The sequence below is a fragment of the Capsicum annuum genome, chromosome 1 (genome assembly GCF_002878395.1).
Source record: "Capsicum annuum cultivar UCD-10X-F1 chromosome 1, UCD10Xv1.1, whole genome shotgun sequence".
Taxonomy (NCBI): domain Eukaryota; kingdom Viridiplantae; phylum Streptophyta; class Magnoliopsida; order Solanales; family Solanaceae; genus Capsicum; species Capsicum annuum.
The window spans coordinates 198123812-198147170 of record NC_061111.1 but is presented as its reverse complement, the minus strand read 5'-3'; the positions used below and the strand labels follow the sequence as shown (position 1 = coordinate 198147170).

General features: G+C 33.1%; 4 protein-coding genes across 6 annotated transcripts; 3 read left to right on the top strand and 1 right to left on the bottom strand.

Annotated features, from left to right (window-relative positions):
* Nucleotides 1-1650: 1650 nt before the first annotated feature.
* On the bottom strand, nucleotides 1651-5441 carry LOC107843765 (probable glutathione S-transferase). Its single transcript, XM_016688159.2, has 2 exons — nucleotides 4173-5441; nucleotides 1651-2221 (listed from the first exon to the last, which is right to left on the bottom strand). The coding sequence occupies exons 1-2, from the start codon at nucleotides 4482-4484 to the stop codon at nucleotides 1865-1867; spliced, it is 669 nt and encodes a 222-aa protein (XP_016543645.1). The 5' UTR covers nucleotides 4485-5441; the 3' UTR covers nucleotides 1651-1864.
* Nucleotides 5442-6678: 1237 nt separating this feature from the next.
* On the top strand, nucleotides 6679-12429 carry LOC107843775 (pentatricopeptide repeat-containing protein At4g02750). Of its 3 annotated transcripts, XM_047399717.1 has the most exons (4): nucleotides 6679-9289; nucleotides 9390-9485; nucleotides 9591-9666; nucleotides 11344-11386. In XM_047399717.1, exon 1 carries the CDS (start codon nucleotides 7132-7134, stop codon nucleotides 9151-9153), a length of 2022 nt encoding a protein of 673 aa, XP_047255673.1. In that variant the 5' UTR covers nucleotides 6679-7131; the 3' UTR covers nucleotides 9154-9289; nucleotides 9390-9485; nucleotides 9591-9666; nucleotides 11344-11386. The 3 variants fall into 3 exon arrangements, with proteins under 3 accessions (XP_047255673.1, XP_047255678.1, XP_047255666.1); XM_047399722.1 differs by lacking the exons at nucleotides 9591-9666; nucleotides 11344-11386 and adding an exon at nucleotides 11731-12429; XM_047399710.1 differs by lacking the exon at nucleotides 9591-9666.
* On the top strand, nucleotides 11595-12038 carry LOC107860251. The gene has a single exon (XM_016705530.1). It carries the CDS (start codon nucleotides 11595-11597, stop codon nucleotides 12036-12038), a length of 444 nt encoding a protein of 147 aa, XP_016561016.1.
* A 4353-nt stretch (nucleotides 12430-16782) lies between the features above and the next one.
* On the top strand, nucleotides 16783-19379 carry LOC107857178 (F-box/kelch-repeat protein SKIP25). The gene is made up of 2 exons (XM_016702116.2): nucleotides 16783-17675; nucleotides 18678-19379. The coding sequence occupies exons 1-2, from the start codon at nucleotides 16872-16874 to the stop codon at nucleotides 19131-19133; spliced, it is 1260 nt and encodes a 419-aa protein (XP_016557602.2). The 5' UTR covers nucleotides 16783-16871; the 3' UTR covers nucleotides 19134-19379.
* The last annotated feature ends 3980 nt before the right edge of the window (nucleotides 19380-23359 follow it).

Sequence of the window (23359 nt, the reverse complement as noted above, 5' to 3'; positions counted from 1 at the left end):
AGTGGTCGAGGTGAGGCTGAGACGGATAGTGTCTATTTTGGAGAACCAGTTTGGATTTATGCCTGGCCGCTCGACGACGGAGGCAATTCACCTGGTACGGAGGCTGGTGGAACAGTATAGGGAAAGGAAGAAGGACCTGCACATGGTGTTTATCGACTTGGAGAAGGCATACGACAAAGTCCCCAAGGAGGTGCTTTGGAGATGCTTGGAGGTGAGTGGAGTCCCGGTGGCATATATCAGAGCAATTAAGGACATGTATGATGGAGCTAAAATTCAGGTGAGGACGGTGGGAGGAGACTCAGAGCATTTCACTGTCTTGACAGGATTGCATCAGGGATCTACTCTTAGTCCCTTTTTGTTTGCTTTGGTGATGGATGTGTTGACGTGGCGTATTCAAGGAGAGGTGCCTTGGTGTATGCTTTTTGCAGATGATGTAGTTTTGATTGATGAGACGCGGGGGGTGTGAATGATAAATTAGAGGTGTGGAGACAAACTCTTGAGTCTAAAGGGTTCAGGTTGAGTAGGAGCAAGACAGAGTATTTGGAATGCAAGTTTAATGACGTGAGGCTGGAGAATGAGGTGGTAGTGAAGTTGGAATTACAGGTGGTATGTAAGAGGGATAGTTTCAAGTATCTCGGGTCCGTGATTCAGGGTAACAGTGAGATTGACGAGGAGGTCTCGCACCGTATTGGGGTGGGATGGATGAAGTGGAAGCTCGCTTCGAGGGTGTTGTGTGATAAGAAGGTGCTGCCCAAGCTTAAAGGCAAATTCTACAGGTTGACAGTCCGTCCGGTCATGTTGTATGAAGCGGAGTGTTGGCCAGTTAAGAACTCCCACATTCAAAAAATGAAGGTGGCGGAAACACGGATGTTGTGTTGGATGTGTAGGCTGACTAGGGGGGATAGAGTTCGGAATGAGACTATCAGAGAGAAGGTTGGTGTGACTCCAGTGGAGAATAAGATGCGGGAAGTTCGATTGAGATGGTTCGGACACGTGATGAGGAGGGGCATGGATGCCCCGGTTCGTAGGTGTGAGAGGCTAGATCTGAATGGTTTTAGGTGGGGTAAGGGTAGGCTGAAGAAGTACTGGGGAGAGGTGATTAGGCGGGTCATGGAGCAGTTACAGCTCACTGAGGACATGACCCTAGATAAGAAGATCTGGAAGACGCGAATTAGGGCAGAAGGCTAGGGTCAGTTTGGATCGCTAGTGTAGGGAATTACTTGGCGAGGGTATTATTCTTGTTATGATACCTTGTTTCATGCTTTATTACGAATCTGTTTACTTTTCTCTGTTTACTATTACTTGTGGGTATCGTATTTATGTTATGCCATCTTGTTCCATGCTTTACTATGAATTTGTTTAGTATTCCGTGTCTCGAGCCGAGGATCTATCGGAAACAACCTTTCTACTTCTTTAGAGGTAGAGGTATGGACTGCGTACATCTTACCCTCCCCAGACCTTACTATGTGGAAATACACTGGGTTTGTTGTTGTTGTTGTTGTTATACCACTACCATAGATGAAGTAGAGAGGCCGTTTTCGATAGACCTTGCTCGGGATTGATAACAGTATAACAAACAAAAAAATATAAAAAAATAAAAAATGAAATGAGATAACAAACCGCTAGATAATAAGAGAAACAAGACACCAATAGAGTAATACTATAAATTATCTATTCGAGACCACAAACATCATTAAAACACTACAAACAAGAAACTACAAACACTGAACAAACAAAGCACTAGTCCAAAAAGCATCCAAAAGTACTTGATCATACAAACGGCTCAACTATCAGTTTGTTGTTATTTCCATGAACTATAAGACACACTGCAACAACTTCATAAACTACAGTTCAATAGCAACATTTAATTTCCTGTCTGGTATTTTTCATGAAGTAGCTGGAATTTGGTTACCAGTTTGTCTCGTGGCGGATAGTGTGGTTTGATTGCTGGATGATCGTTGAAGTTTTTCATCCATGCTGACAAGAGAGGGAACTTAGCTGCATCAAACAACTTGAGGTCAATTACTTCCTCAAAAACATCAAGGAGATATGGCAACCAACCAAATTCAATGTCCAAATATCCTATTTTTTCTCCTCCGAAAAACTTGTTGTCTTTCAATTGCTCTTCAAGATGTTGTAAGTTTTGGACTGCTGGAACAAGAGCTTCCTTTTTCTCCTCAACTCCTTTTCCTGAGAAAACACTCCATACTGATGGCAGAAGCTGCATATCAATGGAAATGATCAGTTCATTCTTGAAAAAGGTTAGCTTTTGTTATTACTAGAAATTCCTCTGTTTCAATTTGGTTGTCTTGGTTACTATTTGGGACAGTCAAAAAATATTTTAGCTGATCATAATTTTAAATTGTTAAGTATATTTGTTGTTGTTTTTTTTTTTTTAAAAAAAGATGGAGAGGCTTTAAATAACCAACATACAGTAAAACATATGCATAATTTAAATTTAAAATCCTAAAGATTCTCAACAACTAAAACAACCTAATTCAAAATTCAAAATTTAAATTCATTCTAATCTAAACAATTTATTAAACTAAAATTACTGCAGTAACTAAATGTAAAACTCAACACTCCTCTTTTGCTATAGTTATTTCAATTTAAAAGTTGTTCCTCATCAATTTGTGCTCTTGCAATTATTCTGGGTTATTCTTGATCTTTTTTCTTTGAATTAGGACTTTTTTCTTTTTTTTTTCTTTTGGTTTTGGGCTTAAAGAACAACATTAACAATCTTGTCTTGTTTGAAAGAGCTTTCATAGGCTTCATAAGAATTTTTCTTTCATCACAACAACATATAAATCATAGATTTCAAGATATGATTTTTTTCACAGAACAAATTTGATTATTTTTGTCTGTGAAAATTTTTGGGACATTCAAAGGGAGACTGTGAAAATTTTTGGGACATTCAAAGGGAGACTGTTGCTTGACATCTTTTTGGTTGAAAATAGTCCAACGCTTTGAAAATAAGCACGGGTTGAAAATGGTAGCTCTGACGGATTAAAATGGGTAGCCTTGACGGGTTAAAAATGATATGGTAGCACTTTGAAAGAATTCACAGATCCCGTAAGATCAATGAAGCTCTTGATACCACTGTTGTTGTTTTTTTTAAAATGGGGCAGCGAAAAAGGAATAAAATAACTCTCTTTGGATTGAAATGGTTTTCAAGCTTAATGAGCTTTCAACAACTTTCAATAAATTTCGTAAGCATAAAGAGGTTTCAAATAGCCAACATACAGTCAAAAATCTGCATAATTTAAATTTAAAATACTAAAGATTCTCAACAACTAAAACAACCTAATTTAAAATTTAAATTCATTCTAATCTAAACAATTTATTAAACTAAAATTACTGCAGTAACTAAATGCAAAACTCAACATACCCCATTTTTTTCTTTCTAAGTTCTCGCTATACACAGAATCGAAGAAGGGTCTGATCACAATCTATTGCTCACCTTATATTTCTGCAAGGAGCTATTTTCAAGGCTTGATCTGTTTGATCACATGGCAGCAATTTTACCAGTTAAGTATTCTGACTTATATATATTCTTTATGTAGTTTCTAATTAGTATGTACTGATCTCTCCGTCGCAAATTAATTGTCGCAAATTAGTTGTCACATTTTGCTTTGCAAAAGTCAATTTAACTATCTTCGAAGCTAAACTGAATTAGATCAATATGATTTTTTAGAATAAAAAATTTAAATATTCAAAAACTATACCTAAAATACCACACATTACAACTTTTCTCATGTGGATTTGATAAAAATTACATTTTCCAATATTGATCAAAGTTTAAATAATTTAAAAATAAAATTTGGCTATCTAACTTTTCATCTTGTTAGCAAGGATCCGATTCTCCATGTTGTAATTCCCTCCTCCATTTCCCCTTCCTCAATCCCCAATTACTACTATTGTGTTTTTTTTTTTAAAATAAAAAATTAGACTCTCGAAAAGTGAAATATGAAAATTAATGAAATGAAATAAGTAAATCTTATTTCAAAAAGAAATTTGAAGGTTTTTAGTTTAATCCTCGTACTCTGAATCAAGTCAAAACAAATTAAATGAGTGGGTATATTAGTCTAGTTTGATAGATTAAGATAGTTGACAGGAATTGTTCTAAAGTACTTTTGTTCTGCAATTAACAGATAATCAATAGTAATTCTCACCTTGTCTTCCCCAAATTTAGCCCAAAAACGTGCCATGGCTTTCTGATAAGGATCTTGAGGTAGCAAAGGAACTTCCTTCCATGTCTCATCAATATACTCAAGTATTACCAGTGATTCACAGATTGGTTTGCCCTTGTGTACTAGTATTGGAATCTTTTTGTGAACTGGATTATACTGGAGGAGTTCAGGGCTCTTGTTGCTTAAATCTTCAAAAATAGTGTCATATTCAATCCCTTTGATGTGTAACGCCCAAACAATCCTCAAACCAAATGGACTTGACCATGTCCTGTAAAGCTTCACTTCGTCTGCCATCTCGTCTTAATTTGCAACTGATAACTCTTAACATAATGTCTATTTATACGCTCATAAAATTGAATTGAGAAAAATGAGTCGAAAGACCTCCCAAGTTTTCAATTAAGAAAGGGGGACAAGTGAATCCCGTAAGTTTATAAAAAAAAATAAAAATTAAATTGATAGTTGTCTGAACAACTTCGTGTGGTTATTGAACAACTTCATGCAGTTGTCAAATAATTATGTCTAGTTATCGAACAATTGTGCCTAATTATTGAACAATGTGCGCAGTTGTTGAACAACTTCACAAAGTTGTCAAACAACTATCAAAGTTGTTCTATAACTGAGACAAGTTATTTGGACGAAAAAAATTAAAAAGAAGAAATAAAAAAAAAGTTGTCCCTCCCACCCAATTTAAGAAACTTGAAGGGAACTTGTTCCGATCTAGGATAATAAGCTTATGAGCTTGGTCTTACTTCACCGTCGAGAAAGGAAAGAATACTTCCATCTCCAAGTTTAACTCAGACGTAGCTCCCTTCTTTTTTTGAGGATGTAAAGCAGTGTCAAACCAAAATACCTAACAAGCATTAGCTCTCCCTGAAAAGGAGGTGATCCAGCCGCACCTTCTAGTACGGCTACCTTGTTACGACTTCACTCCAGTCACTAGATAAGTTCGGTGCTACAGACTCGACTCAAAGATACTACCTGAGAATTGATTCCAGATGGCTGTAGTGGGTATTCAACTCCCGATCAGTGAGTCACACCACAAGGGTGCAAAATTACACATTTTACACTTCAAAATGAGTCTATTTTAATGAACATTAGTTAAGTCATGCCTAAATATAATTTGTGGAATATTATAATATTATTATAATAATAAATTAAAGATTTACATATAAATTATTTTTTGATTTTTTTAAAATTAAATAAATAAAAATAAATATTTATTACTATTAATATAGTGAGCAAAGTAAAAGTACATGTCTGGAGATAGATAGGTGTTCACATGTTTGCATATTTCTGAACCAACTCTGATGTCAGCCATTACGTAACTAAGCATGGAAATTTCTGTGTTACTAGATAAATACCAGCACACAAAACAGGAATAGAAGTGCAAATAATCTAAGTTATTCGGACTCTCTAAAATTGATATTGTATTTGTAACGATTCTTCCTAAAAAATATTATTTTTAAAAAATTTAATATATTTTTAATAATATTTTTGAAGAATTCGACCAGCACAGCAAATAACCCCACGCTGCTTTTTATTTTGACAAAGGAGATGTATCCAGATGGTGGGTATCATTTGCTTTCAACTTATAAATCACCGCTTTGAGTCACCAAGATAGTAAAAATATTTGGTATAAAATAAACATGTTCACATGTTTGGTATTTTGTTCCCAAGTATATTTTAAGCAAAACTTTGATGTCAGCCATTGCGTGGAAATTCCATTAATAAATCTACTTTGTTTGAAATCTTTGAAAGATAATTAAAGGTGATTTGGACTTGCCTTAGCACAATTTTACGAGTGGAGTTGACAATTCCAATGAGTTTTTTATTTGGGTACAACCAATGAATTGTTTCACTTTGTCTTTTCTATTGACTTTCTCTTTGTCTTGTTTTCATCTTGAAGTCCATGTTGATACAACCTTTATTCCCCCCCCCCCAAAAAAAATAAAAAAATAAAAAATCTCAAGCATATTTAACAAGTAGGGCTAATAGAACGTTTGGTTCCTCGGTAAATTTTGATTTTGATTGTTGCGATTATATAACCAAATTCATTTAATTAAAATGCATGCTTTAAGTCGTTTTATATAAAGAAACAATATAAACGCAACATAACTCGCAAATTATTAAATAATAAAATAATTAATAACTCTTGAATATCAGCTTAACTGCTTACTCTTTATCTTTTCTCAGCACTCTTTCTCTATTTTTCCTTGTATACTTGAATCTTATGTATCTAAAAAATAATAATTCTAAAATATTTGAAATCCAAGACATGTTGTTAGTCGGTTTTATGTTTTGGTAAATTTTAACTTGAATAGAAAATAATTTCATTAAAAATATAAATAAAAGATTGAATAAAAGATAAGTTCTGTCAACTCGAATGATCAAATTTATAAGAACATAACAAGATAAATAAAATAAAAATAATACGAAAAATCTTAATAATTTAGTTGATTAATTATCCGAACTTCTACCTTATTGGTGAGGGTTCGATTTCCCACATTATAATCCCTCTAGAAAAAAAAAATTAACAATTAGGACAAAGTTTTGCCAATCCAATAGAAGTTGTGAATAATTTAAGAAAATAGGTAGAATTGAGGATAATACTACCAAGTCTTACCAGTACAAAATTTGCCAACGACTGAACAACAAACAAATTTCCACCATCTCAATTCTCACACAAATTTTGAAAACAATTTGAATCAGAATTAATAAATTATGATTAATTTTCTAAATTATTACTATGAGTTTGATGTGGTGACGTACAGCTAGCAAATTATACAATAAATGTAAACGTAAAAACCATACATGGAGAGGCTAAATTCGAGTCCAAACCATTCAGCCATGCCTTTACTGGGATTAACTGAATATTCATCTAGGATGATAATTGAATATTAAACCCAAAGTTTAGAAAAATAATAAACCTTTATTAAGTATAATGTACAGACAGCTCAAGTGGGCTTCACACATTTGCGTCGGGAACGAAAATTATCATTTTTGTATTCGTTATGTGAGTTCAATTGCAAACTCGTTGTTCAATTGGAACTCAAGAATTACTTGTTTTTTTAAGAAAGGTGATGTTGAGGAAGCACGCAAACTGTTCGATGAAATGCCCCAAAAGAATGTAGTAACTTGGAACTGTATGATATCTGGGTATGTAAGAAATGGGATGTTAGAGTGTGCTCAACAAATGTTTGATACAATGTCGAGCAGAAATGTCATTTCTTGGACAGCTTTGTTAAGTGGTTATGCAAAGAATGGGAATTTAGAAGTGGCGCGGCGTATGTTTGATGGAATGGATGATAAGAATGTGGTTTGTTGGAATTCGATGATCTCGGGGTACGTGAACAATGGGAGGATAGAGGAAGGTAGAGTGCTGTTTGATGAAATGCGGATTAAGAATGATGTGTCGTGGGCGATTATGATTGAAGGTTATTTTCAGTATGGGGATGTGAGTGAAGCTGAGAGGTTGTTTGGGGAAGCACCAGTGGAAAGTGTGTCACTTTGTAATGTTATGTTAGCGGGTTATGCTGAAATGGGGCGGACTGAGGATTCGTATAAGTTGTTTATGAGAATGGATGCGCGTGATGTGGCATCTTGGACTAGTATGATCACGTGTTTCTTAAGAGCCAAGGAGGTGGAGAAAGCTAGGAGTTTATTTGGGGACATGCCCGACAAGGATGTCGTGGCTTGGACTGCCATGATTAAAGGGTATTGTGAAAATAACAACATGGAGGAGGCACGGAAACTTTTTGCTGCAATGCCTCAAAAGGATATTATTGCATGGAATTCAATGCTAAGTGGTTATCTGCAGAATGGAAGACTGCAAGATGCTCTACACCTGTTTCATAGGATGCCATGGCGGAACACGGTATCATGGAATTCGATGTTGTGGGGTTTCATTCAACAAGACGATATAATTAGTGCTCAAGAGTTGTTTGAGCAGATGCCTAGAAAAGATGTAACCTCGTGGAACACTATCATTTCCGGATATCAAAATGAGGAAGCTTTGGTTTTATATGTCCGGATGTTGCAAAATAATTACAGGCCAGATCAGACCACATTTTCCAATGTGGTCTCATTGTGTGGAGTTCTTGCTTTGTATGGTTGGGGAAGAGCTTTGCATGCCTGTGTAACCAAGAGTGGCTTTGACAATGACACGATGATTATGAGTGCATTTATGTCCATGTATTCTAGGTGTGGATTTATAAATGAAGCTTCCTCACTCTTCAGAAAAATGAAAAGACCAGACACAGTAGCATGGAATGCCATGATTGTAGCACAAGCATGTCATGGTTCCGCTAAAGAAGCACTCGATCTTTTCCCTTGTATGATTCAAGCTGGATATGAACCAGACCATGTAACTTTTCTTGGTGTCCTAACTGCTTGTGCGCATTCTGGTTTAGTGGGCGAGGGTTGGAATCACTTTATTTCAATGGAGAAAAGGTGGAGTTTAATTCCAAAGGCTGAGCACTATAATTGCATGGTTGATCTCCTTGGGAGATCAGGGATGCTAGCTGAAGCCTTTGAGCTTGTCAAACAAATTCCCCTTGATCTCCCTGCTCATGCTCAGGAGACATTACTTAGTTGTTGTAGAGTCCATGAGAATTTTGATTTAAGTGATCTTGTAGTGGAGAAACTTCGAAGTCTTCAACCTTCTAATATTGGAACATGGGTACTTATATCAAATATGTATTCTGCTAGAGGAATGTGGAAAGATGCCGCCCGTGTGCGAGCACTACTTAAAAATTATGATTTGAAGAAAGAATTGGCATTTAGCTGGATTGAGATAAATGGTTGTATCTCTCAGTTTGTCTCAAATGACAGATGCAATCCTAGAGCAGTGGACATATACAAAGCATTAGGAAGTCTTTCTGCACTGATTGAAGATAGTGCCACATTAGTTTATCGGGGATGTTATTCAAACTTCGGTTCTTCGGAAGAAATTAATGTTCCCTAACGTGTTTTTCCCTTTATTCCAGTCTAGAAAAGTTTCAGAGTAGAATTTCTGGTTCCTTCTTGGTGAATCCCTCTGGGTTGTGAAATTAACTCACTAAGAAGCCCTTCAAGAAGATTCTGTGAAGTTTCATCGAGAGGTGGGTTCTTCAAACATCTCATACGCGTGTGAATTTGTGTACATGCGTCAACTTATATCTTTCCTTTTCTTTGACTGATGTTGCTTGATATTTCTTGCAGATGCTAGCTAGCCCAGTACGTGCTATGAAGACCTAAGTACTCCCGTGATAGACAAACTTGGGTGCAATTATTGGTGATAGCTCTGTGCCGTGAAAGGTAAGTTCAAAATTAAGCAGTTTTACATTTGATTGCTATAGCTGGATGAGAATCTTGGATATAGTTGTTCTCGACAGAAGTGAAAATTGATTTAAGCTCTTGCAGGCTATAGGGATAAGTTTTCGATGTCCCGGTTTAGAGGAACTTTTGAACTGGATACTAGTAAGTTTTGACATACAAGGTAGGAGATGTGGGATAAGTACATATATATCTTTTTGACTTATGAACGTAGCATTAAGCATAAATAAACACAGAAAACATATGTATATGTATATATATCTTTACTTTTCAAAAAATTTCCATTGATATTTTAAAAGAAAGAGTGTATTGTGCCTCAATTTTATTTCTTTAGAAGTCAATTGTATCATTTGAAAGGGAGCCTTAGAGTAACAGGTAATAAAGTTGCCGTCGTGTGACCAGAAGGTCATGAGTTCAAGCCTTGGAAACAGCCTCTAGCAGAAATGCAAGGTAAGGCTATGTACAATACATCCTTGTGGTGGGGCCCTTCCCTGGACCTGCGCATAGCGGGAGCTTAGTGCACCGGGTTGCCCTTTTTTTCCAATTGTATCATAAGGATAGTTTTGTTCTTAATTATGTTGGCTGGATTATTGAGCTATAACCGGGTTTTCAGGAAAAAATGGCAGAACTGATCTGTTTCATCCGAAATTTATGGATTTCTGAGGTATTAACATGATATTTCACCTATGTTGGAACATCAACGCATTGGTAATTATATTGAAGCTGGAACAGCATCTTTCCGTTTTTTATTAAGATTACTCTGATGACATATTTGATCATTAAGATATTTTCTCCAAATCTAAACACCAAACAATTAAGACGTTTGTTTTTTTCAATGCAGGAATATGTGTCATTTATCCTTGTTCAAAAACTAAGAAATATAAAGTTCCAATATGTTCCGCTAATTTTGGAGTAACTATTAATATGTGGTGTTGTAAGAAGTATTTGTTTGATGATAAGCAAAAATTCTAAATGATGTATGCCTACCGTTTATTTATCTTGTTTGATTCCATAAAAAAATTGACCTATTATATAGGTGAATCAAACAACATAGGTTGATAAAGAAATGAATAAGTATCATGATATTAAAAATATGCACATAAATAGAGGTTGATAATTTTGAATAAGAAATAAACATGAATTTATAAAATCACCAATCAATTTAGCGCCCTTTTAAAATCATTTTATTTAGAAAGGTATACTTTATACATTTAAAATCATATTTTTGAACAAGATATGTCATTATATGAATTGTAGACAAAGCACTTAAGTTTAAATATGAAAAAAGGGTTGCCCGGTGTACTGAGCTCCCGCTATGAGCAGGGTTCGGGGAAGGGTCCGATCACAAGGATCTATTGTACGCAGCCTCACCTTACATTTTTGGAAGGGTCTGTTTCCAAGGCTTGAAAATTACATGTAGTGGGGATTGAAAATTTAAGCATGAAATAAACATTGCTTAGATAGGGAAGAAAATGTCTTTAGTTTAAAATTGGAGGGAGAATTTGATTTAATGACAAAAGGAGAGGGACAAATTGATCTTCACCCTTAAAACATTTTTTCCAAGAACCCAATAGTTAATAGAATATGATTTACCATTTTGGTAGGTTTTGAAGATTTTCTTATTAGTTTTTTTATTTTTTTTCTATATATTTTGTATTATTAGTTGTTATTTTTACTGTATTGTATTAATTTGGTTAATTAACCAAAGAAAAAAAATTTGGTTAAAACAAATTGATGAGCATTACTATTTCATTTTTCATAAACAACTTTCCGCTTTAAATGCATTTCTTTTTTCCTGTCTGAAATTGCCCATCCTATTGTTTCTCTTTTGCATCTCCAGGAAAACAGGTAACCAAAAAAGAATATTTAAAAAAAGAAAGAAAGAAGAGATATCTTGATTGCATGATCTGCATTAGAGGAGGAGGAGGAATCTGAATGAGAGGAAAATTACGATAATGAAAGAAAAATAAAGAACGCATTAGAGTACAGTAGGGAGAAGGGAAAAAGGAAAAGAAAAGTAATAACGGAAAGGAAGAAAAGGCGGATTCTTTTGTAGATATATAAAAGGAGAAGAAGATTTGAAGAGGAACAATGGAGGAGAAGGCGGGGGATTTCAGGGTTCCTCTGATCTCTTCCTTCTTCTGTCTTTGTGTATTAACTGGTGGTGTTCTCCTCGTTCTCTATATTTTCGTGCCTAATTACTCTACGCCATGGTTTCCTGCTGTAGGATTGCTCTTGGTTGGTTCTCCCTACATATTTTGGCTCCTGACTTACATTTACACCTGCTTGAAACGCTGCTGTTTTGGTGACAGAATTGACAACCGCCAGATTTCCAGGCGGGCCTCAAGGGCCCCCACGATGGCGAAATCTGGGGTTGCCAGGACTGATTCCAGGGCAAATTCTGCAATCTCTAATAACAATAATGATGACAACCAAGCAGGTGGACATAGCCACCAAAATGAAGGAGATGCATCATCATCCATCAACTCCACAAAGGAAAGTGAGATGCCTTTAGCCGTATCAGTTGCTCCATGAAATGAATATTAATCGGCTATTTTATCAAGAATGATCACACATCTAAAGCATGAAAGAGATATTTGGATAGTAGAGATAATAATATATAACTGAAGTATTATGTCATCATTCAGGAGCTGTTAAGGATGGTGAAGGTTGCGCGCTAATGGTGAATGTAAGTAGAAATAGCTGAAAGAGATATTTAACTTGTCTTAGCATTTACAAAACATAGAACAAACAAAAAATTGCTCTTGTTGTTTCCTAGTTATTTCTTCCCCTCTCTCCTTCCCTAACTTGTCTTCATTTCTGTTGAAACTTCAATTTCAACCCAACACAGTATTCCTCCTATAAGAGATAATGGAGTATGAATGACAAATTTAACATATAGTATATATACCTTTTTGTTTTTTCACATCTCACATTCCTTGTTTGGTCAGTCTATGTGGTTGGTTAGTATGAAGAATTGAAATTTGACTTTAACAAGTAGAGAGATTTTGTAGCTTTTGAATAATTTGTTAATACTGGGGGGGGCACACATGCAGCAACTGAAAAGAACTATACCAGGATAAAATGAAAAATTATTTTATCCCATGTTTGGTTGGAGGTATTAGTTAATATCAGAATAACTTATCCCATCATTTACACCATAGTAATGGGATAATTTATCCCATATAGATGGTGGGTTAAGTTATCTCGGTTAATCCCGGGATAACTAACTCTGTGATTAATTATCGTGGGATAACTATTTTCCAACCAAACGACCCTAAGAGAATTGAGTGTCGATAAGGGTGCAATGGATATGGAGGAAAGGTTTCTCAACTTTTTCCATATTCGATTTGGTCAAAATATTTGAAAAACATTTTTCTCTAGGAAAATAAATTTCTTAAAAATGAGGAAAACAAGTTCGTCAAGTGGCATGCTGACTGATCATGTCTTCTCACCCTACTTCTCATGGTATTTGTCTATATTATATATAAATATTTTTAGGATAATATTTGACATAATACATATACATATCCTTTAATTTGGCTTCAGCTAACATCTATGCCCTCCATTTGTTTTCTTCAAAAATATTTTCCTTGGCCCCAAATGCAGAAAGTGAGCCCTTGTATTCCATTATATTGTCCTACCTTCATTGTTTGCGTGAGGAGTTAAATACAACTAGGTTGGCATTCATACATAGGGAGAGAGATCATTTTATGGCATAATGCATTGAGTTTTAACTTGCTCTTTTTTCAAAAAAAAAAAGAAAAAAAAAAAGAAAATGGGGGAGTGAATTACAATATGAAAAATCAAACTTTTGCCAATAAGGTGAGAATTCAGATAACTAACCAACTAAGCTACTTTGATTTTTCGAGTTTTAACTTCTATCTACTGAAAATGCATAGAATTTTTATATAATGAGATAACCTAAAAAACGTTAAGGGATCGTTTGGTAGAGGATATAAGAATAATGCAAAATATGGTATATTAGTAATGTTTGTGTTAGCTATGCTTTTATTTTTCTTATGCAGTGTTTGGTTCGATGTATTAAAAATAACATGAATTACATAATTTTTTTAAAAAATAAAAATTACATAATACCCTCAATATATATGTTGGAAAGAATGCGGAAAATTTTTTGAGGGATAATAGTGTCTTTAAGCATGTTAATGCATGCATTAGATCTATTGCATTATTAATGTCATGGATTTTGTGGTATTAATAATACACACCTCAATACACAATAGACTGTTTAGTTATACATAAGGTAAAAAGATATACCAAACAAGGTATTGCTAATACACATTAAACTAATGCATGCATTAACTTCTCAATACACTCTACCAAACGACCCCTAACACATATATAATTGTTCATGATAATTAGGATCTATATCTAACTATCCAAGGCAAGTAACCTGCTACAATCAGGGGTGGACCTACACATAAATTAACCTGCTACAATCAGGGGTGGACCTACACATAAATTTTGAGTGCTCTGGCACCCACTAAACTCAACGCAGAATAGGTATAATTACATAAAAAATATATACAAATGAGTATAAATTATATAAAAGCATCCACTAAACAAGAAGATGGTTAGGTGCACTGACATTTAAGTTGATCTTAAAGGCTTTCCATTGGTAGGTGTGCTCGGATTCAAACCTGGTTGAGGTGATTTTTTTATTTTTTTCTATAGTAAGAACCCACTCTCCTTAAATTCTGGATCCGCCACTGGCTACAATAGTTTAAAATATACTAGCATAAAAATTCTTTACATTACTTATGTCAACTGATTTTAATCCAGATATAAAAAGAGGTTAAATTCCTTTCTTTTTTTCCCCTTCTTGATGCAAATTCCTTTTGATTTTTCATGAAAATATGATATCGTCGAACTCGATAATATGTGAATGGTTCTTCTTAGTTTATTTATCTCTATCAGTTTAAGTATGAAGAAATTGATTCTTGACAATTGGCTCTACTATAATCTGGAAAATATATATTGCTAGTAAAATAGCCTTGGGTCTATCGGAAACAGTCTTTCTACTTCTTCGGAGGTAGTGGTACGGACTGCGTATATTTTACTCATTATATGGAAATACACTGGATTTATTATTGTTGTAGTAAAATAGCCTTGGGATATTAATTATATCGTCAATCAATGATCTAGCCAGAAGTTTTACAAGAAGTATTCAAGCATTGGATAAGTAAACTTTTTTTTTTTGACAAATTAGTGCATCAAAAATCTAAAAATTAATTATCCATTATTACTAATTGGCCTTTTTTTTTTTTTTTTTTTAATAAAGGGCTGCACCAAACATTTTAAAATGCATAATATTTAGCTCTAATGAATTTATATTTAATTTAATATGGGAGCGAAAAAATAATAAAAATGGAGAACAAAATGAGATGAGATTTTTTTTTTCCTTTGTGAAGCACTATAGAGTTGAAGATTTACTTTTAAGTTTATTTTTAAAAAATTTAATGAAAGCAAAGAAAGTCAAAGCACATCTGTTGAGAATTTATTGGCCCATTGATATTTTTAATTTTTATTCTTTCTAGAGATTTTTACATTGTAGGTTACTAAAGTATCTAATAAATAACAATTAATGGTTGAAATTAGTTCTTTACTTAGTACACATGAAATTTATTTTCATATTTGGGCTTATTTGGTGTTGATTTGAGCGTCGAAATTCTAAAAATAAAATTATTATCTTTTGGGAAAAGAGATTTAGACAAACATGACTAAAACAATGGTCAGTTTAACATATATATATTTATATATGACTGAGTGCAGACAAATCCATGCAAATATTTCACACGTACATGACTGCAATTTAGTTAATTTTAACACATATATTCAATCATAAACCAAAAAAAAAATTAATTAAACGGTTGCTAAATGAGCTTGTTATATTTAAATTACAAACTGATTATCAATGTTTGTCGATTATGATATATGAAACCTATTTTTATTCGAGATAGATTTGTGCGTTGAATAGTTGAAATTCTAAGAACACAAGCACATTTTTAATAAAATAAATTCAAACACACATGACTAAGATTTAAGACAATATTATTTACATACACTGTTAACACAAATTTTCAACTTCAACCGAACCTATCAAAATTATTTCGAAAACGATTGGCTGAACTTATTAAAAAAAATGATATAAAATGAACATAAATTAAATAACGACCTCAAAAACGAATATATGTGCAGCCAATTTTAGTGATAAAGAAGATTTTTGACTGTATTATACAACAACGATGTTGAAGTATTTTTGCATGTTGCATCTTCCCCATTTATGATTTATGTCTCCAATCCAGACAAGTGGCCCTTTCATATCCTTTTGGCCTTAATTTCTCTTTAGATATTTTCCTTTACAATTTTTCTGAAATAAATACATAAAGTTGTGCATTTATAACACGAACAAAAGTCCAACCGTCTAGGTAACTAGCTAGATTTTTGTCAAGTACTTCAATTATGACCTCCACCTGCTAGCCAGCAAGGATGTATAATGTTTGAAAATATAAATTTGATTAAATATACTTTATTTAGTCATTTAATATTAAGGATGGTATTGAAAGAACATAATAAATTTTTCTTGATTTCATCAAAGGAACAACTAAATTGAAACAAATATTTTTAGAAAGAGGGCCAATTAAAACGAAACGGAGGAAGTAGTATTAAAATCATAAAGCTAAAATACACTAGGTAAGAGTTAGCATCGATTGGGTCACTTCAGTTTTGTGCATTATCGATTTGGTTTATTGGTTTTCACTTTTCAGTTTGTAAACACGCCAAATCAATAAGATATTCATTATCAATTTTTGATAAATTGGTTTTTGGTCTTTATTGGGTTCGATTTTCGATTTAATCGATAAGAAAATAGTCCCCTAATATTTCTTTACTTTCTCTTAATTTTATTTGTCCTACACTATCTTTATGTATAAAGTCTACATAAATTAAAAGAACTATGCCGACAACTATAAGATACAAAATACAATAAGATATGAATATAAAAACTAAAGCCACTATTATGTAAGTGCAAATAAAAATACAATTTTAATATAGTTTTATTTGATTATCGATTTAACCATTAACTAAAACCTTAAAAATGAAGATCAAACCAATAGCCTAATTAATTGATTTTTTTTTTAACAAAACCGTTAAAAAAATTATTAATCCAATAATCTAATATCGATAAACCAATACTTATCGGTTGATTTTTTCAAACCCCTACTATCATCCCTATAAGCACCAACACACACATATACATACATATATTCCATTGTCTAGTTCACTTTTGCTCCTTGTCCCTTGAAATACTATATATATGAACTTAGAAATGGCTAGCAATTTGAAAAAATGACCTTAGATGTTGCAATGGAAGATGGCTTAAAGTGCGTCAAAATTGAACAACGCGAAGAAGATGAAGAGAACAATGAATCATCGATATTGATTCCTGGCTTGCCAAATCACTTAGCTCATCTTTGTCTTTCCAATCTTCATCCTTCACTTCTTTATGGCATTTGCAAATCATGGCGACGCCTTATTTACACCACATCTTTTCCTCATTTTTACTGTCTTTATGTTGTATGCTCTCGAAGTAGAGCATACAACAACAGTACTAATACTGCTAGTACTAGTAGCAGTATTATTAAGCAGTACACAGACAGAGAACAAAATTCCATAGAGTTTTTCTGCTTTGATCCAATCTCTTCTAAGTGGAGTAAGTTACCAAATCCACCTTCATCAGATCCACCAATTCGAATACTACGCCATCATCCATCTTTTATATCAAGGAGCCTTTCGATTCAATCGTTAACGGTTGCAGAAAGAATGGTTCTTATTGCTGCCACTACTCACAAGTTTCTCCCAGCAATTGAACGTCCATTGGGGTTTAATCCATTGTGTAATGAATGGTTCTTTGGCCCTCCGTTGGCTGCGCCGCGGCGATGGTGTGGTTCGAGCTCTGTAAATGGAAATGTGTATGTAGCAAGTGGCATGGGCTCAACATATCATAGTGATGTAGCAAGGTCTTTAGAGAAATGGGATGTGAACGAGAAGGCTCATGAGAAATGGAAGTGGGAGAAATTGGCAGGGTTAAAAGATGGAAAATTTAGTAGAGAATTTGTTGATGCTATTGGCTATAGAGGGAAACTATGCATGGTAAACATTAATCGTTATTTATCATCTCATCTAAAAGTTTAAATTTATTTTTATTGAGCTATGTATTTTAAAGTTTCTTTTCTTTTCTTTCTTCCTTTTTATAAAGAGTGGCGATGAGATTGTGTAATACCATCGTTAAAACTATTAACTAGGAATTTTGCTAAAGGTATTACACAATTCAATCGTCACTCATATATATATTATCTGCTTTGATTAGTGGTCAAGGCAAAATTTTCGATAAAGGTGTTCAAAATTTAATGTATATATGTAGCTTTGTTTCAATTTGTATTATACTTTACTTTTATCTTTTTGGAAAAATGCTTTCAAATATACTTAAACTTTAACGAAATTTGATGTAACACGTCTGAAGCCGCTAGAACTTCGCGGGAGTCCTATGACCCCCATAGACAATTTATTAGTGAATTTAATTGACATTTATTTGCACTAAGTTCTTTTTTTAAAAAAAAAATTAGCATTTTTTATTTTTTTATTAACTTATAAATGTCACTAAAATACACTAATAAATAGTTCAGGGGTTATAGGACCCAGCAAAGTTCAGGTGTGTTATAACATATTTTATCAGAGTTTAGGTATATTTGAGACTATTTTCCCTATCTTTTTAATATAAAATGTCACTTTCTATTATTCTTTAGTCTTTAGCACTAACTTTTTAATTCAACATCTCACGTGACATGCTCAATACCACATGATTCAAAGATATTTTGGTATGTACATTCTATAGACTTTTTAGTTTTAAAACACAAAATTTAGAACTTTTCCTTAATTTTTAAACTTCAAATTAAGACACATAAAATTGAAATGGATACAGCAAATAATATTTAACTATGTAGATTGTACTATAATTTTCTATATTCACAACAGCAAAGGATGTTCAACTAATCCTCTTTGAGTCTGTATGGCTCTGCCATTGGCTTTGATGCCACATTGAGTCATGTGAATATTTATATTTTTATTTACTTAATTATATCTTCAACAACACAGGTAAATAACAAAGGACACGCTGCAAAAGAAAGCGCGGTTTACGACATAGCAAAAGATGAATGGAAAGAGATGCCAGAGGGAATGCTAGGAGGATGGAATGGGCCAGCAGCAGCAGCAGCATCAACAACAACAACAATAAATGATGAAAGTCATGATGAGATGTACGTAGTGGATGAGATAAAGGGGTCATTGAGCAAATATGTACCAGAAATTGATCAGTGGGAAGAGTTGATTGAGTCTTGTGATGATTTGAAAGGAGCTGAACAAATCAGTGTTGGAGGAGGAAGAGTTTGTGCCATTTGTGATGATGGAAGATTGATAGTTGTGGTGGATGTTGCAGCAAAGCCAGCAAATGTGATTGGAGTTGTGAGTACTCCACCTGAGATGGAGGCAATTGCTTTGCATATACTGCCAAGGATTAATGCTGACAAATTGCCTCAAAGCCGGAGATTTTAGTAGGTTGGTTGGTTGGCTATCTGAGTTTTTCACCTTGGTGGTAATAAATTGTTTGGATTGTTGTTACATGTTAGTATTATATTGTGTTTTGTTGTTAGTTTAAACACAATGTTTGTTGTGTTCGTTATCTAAATTTTATTGTATCTTATTGTTAAATTCACTATTAGGACCATTTATGTAAGATTGATGTGATACGATCATGCTGTTATTTTTTTTAATGATGCCAAACAACTTTTTTGCCTTTCATTTATACATGGCTTTTGAGGGTTAATAATCGAGGGACTACAATCTTGCTTAGAAATTCTATTCGAGTTAGAAAGAATATAATAATCTTGAAATAAAATGTAAAATTATTTTATTTACGTATAAAATATAAAATATCTATACTTTATTAAATATTCCTATTTATCTTATCCATGATATTTTTTAGGGAAAAGGTGGAGTTTGTTATATTAGCACATAAGGAACAACAATTGTGCATTATTCCTTTTCATGGACCATGGTAAAGCATACTCCATAAACCTTAACCTTAATGCATGCGCAAAAAGTTTGTCACCTAGTTTGAGTTCCTTGAAAAGCTTTAATTTGCACCAACTTTATTAAATTATACACATATTAAAGGGCACTCATGAAGATAATACTTTTACAAAAGTAGTGTCCCTAAATTAGTTAATCAACCAGGACCACCTAAAAGTAACATGTCATCATTCCACAATTAAAAAAGAAGAAGGCATAAATACATTTTTGTCTAACATATATTTACCATCATATATATATATATATTTATTCTTTTCGCGTTAATGTATATGGAGTGTTTCGAATTTTAAAAATACTTCCTCCGTTCCATAATAAGTTAATTGTTGAATTTTGATACATATGTTAAGAAAAAGAAAAGTAAAGACATAAATTTATTATATTTTTTCATTTTTATCCTTTTCAAAGTTCAAAACCTTAATAATAATGATACATCACTTCAAATGCACATTTAATGAAAGATAAATTTGAAAAAAATTTTTAACATCTATCTTGAATTGTGAACCATTTACTTATTTTAAACATTAAAAAATACTTCAATAATTCACTTATTGTGAAACGGAGAGACTAATATAGATATGTTGGGAAATTAATCAATGATATATACTCCTAATATGTATATACATGTTGGGAATTTATCATCACAAGGAATTCAAAGTGTTTTTGTGTCTTCATAGTTCATATCATATCTATATATGTGGGGTTTTTCATCTAACAATATGACACAAGCCTGCATAAAGTGCAACATATATAACCTTGATTAGACCTTTGCTTTTGTCTATCTTACTTTTCCTTTCTAGTCTTTTTTGAAAACCTAGTAAAGTGGATTAAACGATAAAACTTGATTGATTATATTCTATATATTAGAAGAGACAATTTTCAACATGTCTGTTTTTTTGTCAATAAAGTGCAAAATAAGGATAGTATGATCATTGTATCGCTCTAGTTATAGTATTTGGCACGAATAAAATAACATTCAGATTTAGATAAAAATGTCAAAAGACATTTTTAGAATTACAATGAAGACAACGTCAAGAATTGTAATTCTAGGAATGTCTTTTAATATTTTTATCTAAATTTGAATGGTATTCTATTTATGCCAAATAGATGTCAAACACTTAATAGACAACACTATAGCTAGAGCAATACATTGACCATAATATTTTTATTTTGCATTTTATTAACAAAGAATAGACATGTTGAAAATTGTCTCTTCTAATATATAGAATGTGGATTTTGCAATTTTTGCTTGTATATTTTCGTAGAACTTTTTATAGTAATAATATTACAAGTACCTTTTCAGCGTAAAACTTAATATTTTATTATCAGTATTCATTTTTAAAAAGTAACAACTAATTAAATTTGTGATAAATAAGGATTAATAACTTAGACAATAGGTATAAATGAAGTTTGGTTTAGTCTCAAATTTTAAAGTTTAAATTTAAAATTTTGAGTTTTTAAAGTTGTGATGAAACTTGAAAAACTTTAATTTTTTGTGAGTGGAAGTCTCAAAAAATGATTTGAGTCTAGTTTTGGGAACTTGAAAAGATTAGGTTTTCAAAAGTTGATCAAATTTCATGGCTAAACAGATATTCGAAGATCGTTTTAAAGTACTTTCTAAATTCATCGCAAACGTGACAAATAAATTGCAAAAAATGTTAATACAACGTCTTAAACTCATTAGAATATTTTATTTTGTTTCTTTCCTTTCGTTAAGTTAATCACAAAAAATATTGTATCTCCTGTAATTATACGAATCGACCTCAAGTAGAAACTATCCAAGGTGTTATGGCTTGTTGAGTAAATGTGCATAATTAAATAATTTGCTATACATTTTAAAATTATGTTAAAAAAATTATAAATCACAACAATTAACACCTTAAATTATTATAGTTAATATATTTTGTTCATATGTACTTGCACAACACCTTCTTTTCACGTTGGGCCCGTGCTAACACGGGCCATACTCCTCTAGTATATCTACAATATGGAGAATTCATATACTACTAGCTAGGGTGTATTGTTAAGATCGATCTGAAAATAAGTGACTTGCTTGTTTATTTTTTAATATTTAATAAGTACAATCCCACAAAGTGAGATATAGGAAAGTTAAAGTATAGCAGTTTCATGCCACTACCTCAAAGGTGAGACAAAGAGGACATTTTCAAAAGACCCTTGACTCAAAACAAAACTATTCTAAAGAAGGGCATAATATAAGAACAAGAAATAGTAGGTATAAATAAACAACAGTTACCTACCATAAACTAGTACCATACACAACCTCTCCGAAACAACTAATATCACCAAAACTCCAAGATCAAAACACTACAAACGAAGTACTACGACAACTTAGCTTGCACCGATAACAAGACAAGCTACTACCAAAAATAAACTCTTACTTACTACCCATCTACCTTAATTCACGTCCTCCACATCTTTCTACCTAGGTCATGTCCTCGAAAAATTATAACTGCTCCATGTCATGATTAATCATATTCCTCTACAATTTTTTTAGTCTATCTCTACTGCGTCCGAATCCATCCCTATCCAACCTTCCACATCTGTACACTAGAGCATCCAAGCACCTCATCATCACATATTCAAACCATATCAACCTCACTTTTCGAATCTTGTCCTCCTTCAAAGTTATCCTCACCTTATCTCGGATTACTTTATTTTTAGTCATATATCTCCTACTAAACCCACACATTTATTGAAGCGTACTCATCTCCATCACCTTCATCTTTTAGATATGAGAATTTTTGACCGGGCAACACTCTGCCCCATACAACATAATTGGTTTAATCGACACTCTGTGAAGCTTCATTTTAAGTTTAAGAGACACTTTTTATCACACAAAACTCTGAAAGCGAGCCTCTATTTCATCTATCCTGCACCAATATAGTGGATGACATCCTTGCGTCCATCTCCTCATTTTCCTGAATCATAGACTCAAGATACTTAAAATTATCTCTTTTCTGAACAACTTGAGTATCGAGCTTCACCTCTACATATCTCCTCACTGTACTTGCACTCTAAGTATTGAGGTTGAGTAAGTAAATAGAAATACTAAGATTTAATAAGTAAATAAAATTAACTCAGCAATATTTATACTATATTATTTAGACAAACAATATCTAAATGAAGGTGGAAGAGGGGGGGGGGGGTTGCTATGCAAGGAATGTTGAGGGTGGTGGGTGAGGTGGGGCATGAGCAAGGGTTCAAGTGTAGGAGGGGGCTTTTGTTTTTTCACTTTTCCTAAATCGTTCGGGGACAACTGAGTGGATGAAGTGTTGGAGTTGAGAAGAATACAATCACTATGAAATGTCACTTGTATAATTTTTTTTTTCTTTTTTATTAGGACAAAATTATTTTTTTGATGTTCAAGAATCGTACTTTCCTAAAAAAAAAAAATGCTTGATAATCAACCAAATCTTTACTTCTGATCAGACACACCCTAAAGTATTTTAACCTATTTTATTTTTACTAATCCTAACTTTTGTAATTATACCTATATACATACAATTATTCTTTTCTGATAGTACATTAATTATTACATTGTCCGTATATCGTAGTTAAATCCTTAAAGATAAGATCAAACCAAATCCAACCAAATATAGAGGTCCCAAAGTCTGATTTGCTTCCATCACTAAACCAATATAATAGGGCCGAGCTAGCTGACTATTTCCTAA

Bases quoted from the DNA above. Each gene is read 5' to 3' on its own strand.
- LOC107860251 (XM_016705530.1), top strand. From the start codon at position 11,595: ATGGAGGAGAAGGCGGGGGATTTCAGGGTTCCTCTGATCTCTTCCTTC.
- LOC107843775 (XM_047399722.1), top strand. From the start codon at position 7,132: ATGTACAGACAGCTCAAGTGGGCTTCACACATTTGCGTCGGGAACGAA.
- LOC107843765 (XM_016688159.2), bottom strand. From the start codon at position 4,484: ATGGCAGACGAAGTGAAGCTTTACAGGACATGGTCAAGTCCATTTGGT. The intron at 2,222-4,172 runs GTGAGAATTACT...ATTGATATGCAG, and splicing joins CTAAATTTGGGGAAGACAAG to CTTCTGCCATCAGTATGGAG.
- LOC107857178 (XM_016702116.2), top strand. From the start codon at position 16,872: ATGACCTTAGATGTTGCAATGGAAGATGGCTTAAAGTGCGTCAAAATT. The intron at 17,676-18,677 runs GTAAACATTAAT...TCAACAACACAG, and splicing joins ATAGAGGGAAACTATGCATG to GTAAATAACAAAGGACACGC.